At 57.6% G+C, this 7,861-nt stretch overlaps 1 protein-coding gene across 1 annotated transcript in view; it reads left to right on the forward strand.

Annotated features, from left to right (window-relative positions):
- Positions 1-7,488, forward strand: part of GATAD2B (GATA zinc finger domain containing 2B) — a 40,301-nt gene extending 32,813 nt beyond the window's left edge. Inside the window, exons 8-11 of the mRNA XM_019521577.1 lie at positions 51-253; positions 1,165-1,275; positions 2,024-2,141; positions 2,806-7,488. Coding sequence (XP_019377122.1) covers positions 51-253; positions 1,165-1,275; positions 2,024-2,141; positions 2,806-2,939 — 566 coding nt within the window. The 3' untranslated portion in view covers positions 2,940-7,488. The remainder of the gene's footprint in view (positions 1-50; positions 254-1,164; positions 1,276-2,023; positions 2,142-2,805) is intronic.
- Positions 7,489-7,861: the final 373 nt, after the last annotated feature.

The raw sequence follows: 7,861 nt of genomic DNA on the forward strand, positions 1-7,861 counted from the left end.
GGAGGCGGATCCCATCTTCCCCGTTAACCCGTATTCCCGATGGCATCTAGGGAAAAGCTGTGCCTCCCTTCTGCGCGTGGAGCCCTTTGTGTGCGCTCAGTGCCGCACGGATTTCACCCCGCACTGGAAGCAAGAGAAGAACGGGAAGATCCTATGCGAGCAGTGCATGACCTCCAACCAGAAGAAGGCGCTGAAAGCGGAGCACACCAACCGGCTCAAGAACGCCTTTGTGAAGGCCCTGCAGCAGGAACAGGCAAGTACCCCTGCTCCCCCAAATTGGAACTGTTGGTTGCCTATTTAGCAGCAGCTGGGTGACTCCATGATTGGGGGATGCGGGAGCTGTGCTCTCCAACAGGCAGGTGCAGAACAGTGAGATGACCCGGACTCCCTGGGCTGTTCCGAGACCTGCCATGTGAAAGCAGTGGAGAAGGGAGAGGGTCTTGCAGGGCTGGCAGGGGCTTCCAGAGCCACATCTCCTGTTCTGAGCTCTGGGAGCTGCTTCTTGTGGGCTGTATCAGCCAGAGGGCTGGTTACCTTGGAGCTCTGCCTCCAGGTGTGGAAAGCCCAGTGCAGGACAGGAGCACTGCTAGGCAGGCTAGCCCAGGCCCTGCAGTGGCAGCCTCCAAGTGTGACAGGTCTGGGAGTCTTGGGACCATGCCTGAAGCTGGGGGTTAAGACCTTGCTGTTCCCCGATTTCTGAGGCGGCCACATCTGCAACTCGGCTGGTGACGAGGGAGGCAGCGGTGCTTCAGAGTTGAAAATAAACGGCTGGTGACTCATCAGCTTCATGACGTCTGGCGCTGCTTTCCCACAGAGCAGCATTCTGTGCCTGCCTGTCAGCACCTTCCCCATGGCACCATAGCTTCCAGTGGGGTTGGCTTCCCAAGCTAGGTGTGCAGCGATCCAGCTCCGATTCCACCACCCTCATCACTGCAGTGTGTGCATGGGGGGAGAGGCGGTCCTAAGAAAGCTGCTGGTCTGGCTCATGCCCATTACAAACCTTTCCCTTCACAAGGGCTCTGAGCCTGGCAGGGTGAGCAGTGGGTGCTACAGGCCCTGTCACCTGCTGGCCTTGCTGGCACTGGAGGGATGGATCCTGTTTGACAAGATGCCCTGAGCAGGCTCCTGCATGCAAGTTGCTAATGTGCCTCTACTTCCCCACAGGAAATCGAGCAAAGGCTACAGCAGCAGGCGGCCCTGTCCCCCACAACCACACCTGCCGTGTCCAGTGTCAGCAAGCAGGAAAACATCATGAGGCACCATACGCTCCGACAGGTGAGCAGCCCCATCAGAATGCTCCGCACCCCTGGCGGCATGGGGCCACGCATCCCTCTGGGTCAGGCCCCAGTGCCTGGGGCTGCAGCGAGTTGGTTGCACTGTGATGCAAAGGGCAGGAAATGCCTGGCTCCCAGACAGCCTGCCCGGGGGCCTCGTCCTCACCACCACATGGCAGGGAGCTGCCCGTCGGGCTTCGGAGCCCTCTGCCTCCCTCCAGTCCTTGCCACCAGGCAGTCGGTGCCCTAGCGTGGGCCCAAGGCTCGCTGGCACCAGCCTGGCCACGTGCAGGTCTGTATGGCTTGGGTATGGGCCTCCTGCAGATCATCCCTGCCACTCCCTTGATCCCCCAGCAGAGGGCGCAGGCAGCACAGCCCAGCGGTCTCAGCCAGGCCAGCACGGAGCCATCAGCCAGATTTGTGCTTCCCAGTGCCTGGCTGCCGCCTGCTCACATTCCCGGGAGCCCTTACTTCCCGATGTGCCCTTACTTCCGACATGTGCTGGCTGAGATTGGTTTTGCCCTCTGGGAACCTTCCTCCATTCCTCCTTCCCCTGGAAATGGGACCTGCATTTGCTTTGGGCCCCTCCCCATCAGCACAGAATCTGACTTCCTCTTCCCCAGAGCCAGGTGTTGTATGGTAGTACATGCAGGTTGTGGCCAAGCTCCCCTCCCAGCCTGTGCAGGGCCCATGGTGTTTGGTTTGTGGGGACCCAACTTGTTTCCAGCTCACTTGCTCTCCTCCTGCAGGCCCCGCAGCCCCAGAGCACTCTGCAGCGTGGCATCCCCACGTCTGCCCGCTCCATGCTTTCCAACTTTGCCCAGGGCCCCCAGCTCTCTGTGGCAGGTGGTCTTCTTGGCATGCCAGGTAAGATCCAAAAGCTCACCACCAGCGGGGAGGGGGGCTCCAGACTCTGCTATGAATATGGGAGCAGCTTGGCCTGCAGCCAACAGCCCGTGGGCAGTTGAGGCTGGAGGGGGGCATGGGCTGAGGTTTGTCATAGAGGCCCTGTGCAGGGCTAACCACTGGCAGTGTCAGGCATGCTGGGCAAAAGAACTGTTGGTGGGGCCTGTTTTTTCTTGATCTTGCAGCCCTTTGGCCTTCAAATGAGCAGGTGTCTGTTGTGCTACTTAATACTGAATGTCTCAGTTGCCCCTTAGTTAAGGGCATGGGGCACTCTTTTAAACCACTGACTTGGACCTGCTCCTTGTTGGCCTGTGACTTGTGCGTCCTGGGAGCTGCACCGTAGCTAGACCCCAGGACATAGCAGGTAAGGACTGCCTGGCAGCCAGACTCAGATTTTGCCAAGGCTGCCCCTTTGCTGTGCGAGACTGGGGTGGCGTTCTCTAGACTCGCAGCAAAGATGGCATTGTTGAGGGTGGCGCAGGCCCCGGTAGGTGGCAGGAGGGGGCTGTTGGTGCGGCAGATTGCTGAGGAGGCAGCCACGCAGAGGGGCTGGAGCATCTTCTCAGGCTGAGCCCAGCGCCTTATAAGAGAAGTAGGCTCCCCCTTGCTTTTCTCTCCCCTCCAGGTGTTAACATCGCGTACCTGAACGCCGGGATTGGAGGTCACAAAGCGTCGAGCTTAGCGGATCGGCAGCGGGAGTATCTTTTAGATATGATCCCACCCCGGTCTATATCGCAGTCCATCAGCGGACAGAAATAACTCCGGCTGCCCCTCCTTGCCCACCCCACCTCCGTCGCATGCAGTGCCTGTACTGGTGCCTACCATACATGGGGAAACAGACAACAGAGAAAACCGAAAACAACCCAAACTTGAGCGCCCTGTCCTCCCCCCCAGCTCCTCTCTGGGTTTCTACCGCAGTCAGAGGCCACTCCCCTTGCCAGAGGTCAGAGCAGTGTCTGCTTGGATCAGCACTGGACGTGTTCCTGCTTGTTTTACGCTATTTTTTGTAATGACAAAGCCTAGAATTTTTCATTGTGTTGTGTTTTTGTTTTGGGGTTTTTTTCCTTTGCTCAATGGACAGTTAAAACTTTTTTCCTTTTCCAGAGATTTTTTTTATTTTTATTTTTTGAAGGGCATCCCCTGTAACATGACCATTTGTAAAGGGTAGCCATGCTGACTCGAGGGAAGGCAGGGGAGTGGGAGTGGTGTGCTGGAGCCCGGACAGTTGGCCTCTGCCCCGGGCATGGGGGCACCTGGGACTCATCCTCCAAGAGAGGTAAGGAGAGGTGCTGGATGCAGCCTCCCCAGGCGAGGCTGTGACAGGTTGGCCCAATTTCCACATGGTCTCCCTGGAGGAAGGCATGTTGGTCCGGGAAGGAGCCAGCACTCAGTTCAGTGCATCTGCCCTATGCAACCAAGCTGCGAACTCGCTGGATCAGCTCAGGTGTGGGCGGGCAGCGCCTGGAGGTCCCGTTGGTTGTGTTCGTGCAAAGGGTACCAGCAAAGCAGTGCAGGGCCAGCTGGGTGGCTCTCTGCCAGACAGCCAAGCTGACGGGTGTAGGCAGTGCCAGGAATTTGCCGTCCCACTGTCCTGAGCCTCCAGTACCGCAGCCCTTGGCATCAAGAAGTGGAGAGGTGGAAGGTCCGTTGTGGATTGTGAACTACCAAAGGGCACCGTGGCCTCGGTGCGTGCCCAAGAGCTGCTTCACGTCACTTCCCCCACGTGGAAGCAACAGCCAGGCCTGATTCGAGTAGAAACACAGAGCAGGGCAGGGGTCAGAGGCAAGTCCTGCAGCCTGGGTGTGCATCCTGAATGGGGGCTTGGACAAGAATGGTGTCAGCTGACCCGAGGCATGAGCAAGCTGAGAACGTGGTCTGGGAAATGCTCCTTTTGCACTTCACTTCCATGCCAGAGGCCCCTGCTGCCCAGTGCTGCGGAGCAGAGGCACTGACCCCAGCCAGGACTCGGCTGTGCAGGGTGCTGGGGTGGTGCAGTCAGGATATGGAGCTCCTCATGCCTGCCCGTGGCTGCTCTGGTCATTGGGAGACCCTTGTTGGCCAAACAGTTACAGATCCCAGTGAGGGATGTGTCTGCAGCTGCTGGTGCAGAGGGAAGGAGCCTGAGTCCTGTGGTCGGCCAGGAGCTCTTGAACATTTCAGGCCTTGCCGGCGTCAAGTGAATTGTGAAATTCTGTGCAAAGCCCATAGAAGCTTCTGCTGGCACCTTTCTTCCTGGAGCAGCTCCCAACCATCAGTGCCATCCCTCCTGGCTCGCGGGGCTGGTTCCTGCCCCCCGTCCATGGTTGCAGCTGTGAGACCCAAACTCTGTGGCTTCCTGAAGGGGCAGCTGCCTTGGGGGAGGATCTGCTGATGCTTGGAGGCTGTCTCTTTGCGAGCCAGCAGGGCTTCCCCAAAACCCAGCACGCGTTGCCCCTGCCTTGGAGAGGAGGGCTTGTACCGCAGCACGAGCACTGGGCACCCGCCTGCACCAGCGCCCTTGTGCCCCATCATCTCTGGCCCGGGGCTTTGCTGGCGCCATAGGCCTTTCCCCCGGGTCTTTGCTTCCAAGAACCACTCCCCTCTCTCCCAATTTCTGCAAGCACTTACCCGGCCGTGGCGCGTGGATGCCTTCATGGCTGGGGCCCTCTGAGGTGAGGGTGTTCCTGGGGGCATGCGAGGCGCAGTGGCACGTATATATATATAAATCTATATTTTCTGTTCTTGGTTTTTAAAAAAATATTGTTTAGCTGGCCCCAGGAGGTGGCCATTGCCCCGAAAGATGTCTCTCTCTCCCTGCCGAGCTTGGACGGAAGCACTTTGCCGACTTGTTCCTTCTCCGTCAGTCGCCCTGAGACGCTCTCGCCCACTTGTTCTTCGTTTCCCTCCCCCCGTTCAAGTGCCATTCTCCCCCAATCAGGTGTTGCCAAGAGGTACGAGGCGACCCGGGCGTATTGGTTGAGATGAAAGTTTAAAGAGAGAAAAAAAAGAAATTATATAGAAATGTGCAATAGTTCATGACGAGTCCCTCCTGTGGGGCCGGCGGAGGCCGTTTATTGTCGAAGAACAAGATACTGATCGTGGTGCTAAGTGAAATGCTCCCAGGCCGGGGCCCAGATGCCCCTGGACCCCAACCCCGTCCATCGGCTGCAGTGGGTGGCAAAAAAGGCTTCCCCTCGGCCCAATCCTGTGGCAGCCCAGGCCCTCGGTCACCGGTGGTCCCAGCGCAGCCTGAGCTGCTGCCAGACCCCATTTCCCACCTAGCCGTGGGGATGGCGTGACCCAGCCCTGTGTGGCACTGGGGAGCACGGGAAGTGGGCAGTGGGGCCCTAGGCTGTGGGTGCTCTCTCCCTCCGTGAGCCAGCCTGGGTTCACAGGTCAGGCTTGTGCCCTCCCTTCACAGTGCCACGTCCTGCCTGCGTGGCTGAGGGGTGCCAAGGCCGCACACCCTTGCTGCAGCCCCAGAAGCGGGCATGGCTCCACCAGCATTGCGGGGCCAGGAGCTTGGGTACCCCTGGGGCGAGTGCTTCCTGTCCCATGGGGCCACCCTTCGCTGTCCTACCGGAGATAGCCCAGGCCCCGCCCGCTGCTCCTGCCTCGGCCTGTAGCGATGCCCTGCGGACAGGAGGGCACGGTGGGGCCTGTCCCCCGCCTGCCTGCCCTGCCCTGCCCTGCCCTGCCTATTAATCTCTGTCTAAGGGGAATTAAGATGCTTGCTTTGTCTGTGATCTGCACAGGTTTCGATTTATTTTGTCTTGACCACGGCACGCGACCTCCCCCCAGCCTCCCCCTTCCCTTCTTAATGGATGTGATGTATGGTAGAAAATCGTCTTTTTTTTTTTCCTTTTTTTTTTTTTTTTTTTAAGATACAGAAATAAGGGTTTTTTTCCTGCTTTTGTTTAGCTTTTCTTTTACAGCTAGGTGTAGAAGCCGCTTGTGAAGACGCTTATCGGGGTTTATTTTTTGTTTTCCGTTCCTCCAGAGGCATAACCCATCTCCTCCTCCCCTCCTTTCTCTAACCCCCGTCCCTTCATTCCCCCCCCATTGCCCCCTGACAATTAGCTTATGATATTGCTGCCGACATGTTATAACAAGGACTCATTCGTGTATATAAGCTATTTCTTGACACATTTAAAAGAGAAAAAGAAAAAAAATTGTACATTGTGTAGAAAAACAAAGCCAGAACAGCCTAGCCATGGGTATTGTGACCGTCGTTGCGTCCTTTTGTAATGTGACCTCTCGTGTATGACATGAAACGTGCAAAAGGGTGGTTTCCCGCAGGGGGGGGCAGTTGGCTGCAGGGGGCAGAGATGCCGGGGGGCGGCTCCCCTCACCCCTGCCTGCAGCAATGCACTGGTGGCGACGCCACCTCCCAAATCTGTGCCTTTCACACACACACAAGGACCCTACAGCGACCAGCACCCCTAGCGCAGCGGAGGCAGGAAGGTCTTTTTTGTTTCCCCTGACCCCACCCCAATCCTGGTGGCACGGGGCAGTTGTGCCCTCTTGGCCTGGTGGCATCGGCGTCCTGCCATACGTATCCTGGCAGCGTGCACTGCGCTGGGGGACTAGGACCTGCATTTGGGGCCGGGGGGACCTCTTCAGGGCCAGGTCAGAGTGTGGAAAGGGCCAGGGGCGTGGGGCAGCTGGTGGCACCGGGAGCTCGAGGGAACATGGAAGTGATTGCAGTGCCATCCCGTCTGCTGCAGGATGGGCTTCCAGGCCCCTCAGGGAAGCTTTTATCCTCCCCAGGCCCCACTCCCAGCTCCCCCAGGTCTGTCTGCCCCATGCCTGGGGGTCCCGGCTGGGGCTGCAGACACCCCATCCCTGCACAGCCTCTCCCACCATGTGCCGCGGCCCCACGTGCTCAGTGCAGCGGCAGCATCTACCAGCCCTGCAGCCCCCGAGCAACTCGCGATCCCTGCCAGGGGCATGGGGGTCCCCGCAGCCGAGCCAGTGGGGGGTGGGAGAGGGCGCAGGAAACCAGGCCCTTTTGCACAACTTTTAATTTTTTTTAATTATTATTATTATTGTTATTATTATTATTTGGGGGGTTTAATTTCTTTTCCTTTTTTTGGCATTGTGTTTGACATCCGGTTTAACAAACGAGAAGAAAAAACAAAAAAAACCACAAAAAAAAACAAAACAACAAAAAAAAGCAAAGCTGTTTAAATACTGCCAGCGGGATTATGCAGTGACTGATTAAAAATAATAAGCTAATTTTTGGAGAAAGGATTAAAAAAAAAAAACTTTGTAATATTTATCACTTGCAAGCTATGTTTAATAAAGAAAGGAATGATTTATAACTTTTCATGCGGCTGGTGCATGGCGTTTGCAGTCCTGTCTGGGCTGGGTGGGGAGGGCCAGGCCGAGCTGAGCAGGGAGGGGGCCTGATCCTGCTTTGACACCGAACTGAGGGTCTTGCCCCTCTGGCTTTTTTTGCACCAAGGAGCTGAGCTCTGGAGCCCGCAGGGGGGTCTGGGCTTGAGCTGTTTGGGGGACCGAGGGTCTGTGTCGCCCAGGCTATGTGAGCACTCACGGGGGCCTTCTGGCCACAGGGCCAGGCTGGCCCTGAGCCCAATGGGGTCACCAAAGCCTTCCCCTTCCCCTCCCCCTGCAAGGCTCCCTAGCCCCTGCCCCAGTTTTGCCCCATGTGCCCATCTCAGGGCAGCCCCCCCCCCCAC

This window comes from Gavialis gangeticus, unplaced genomic scaffold (assembly GCF_001723915.1).
Source record: "Gavialis gangeticus isolate Ggan-Ray unplaced genomic scaffold, GavGan_comp1, whole genome shotgun sequence".
NCBI classification, from domain to species: domain Eukaryota; kingdom Metazoa; phylum Chordata; order Crocodylia; family Gavialidae; genus Gavialis; species Gavialis gangeticus.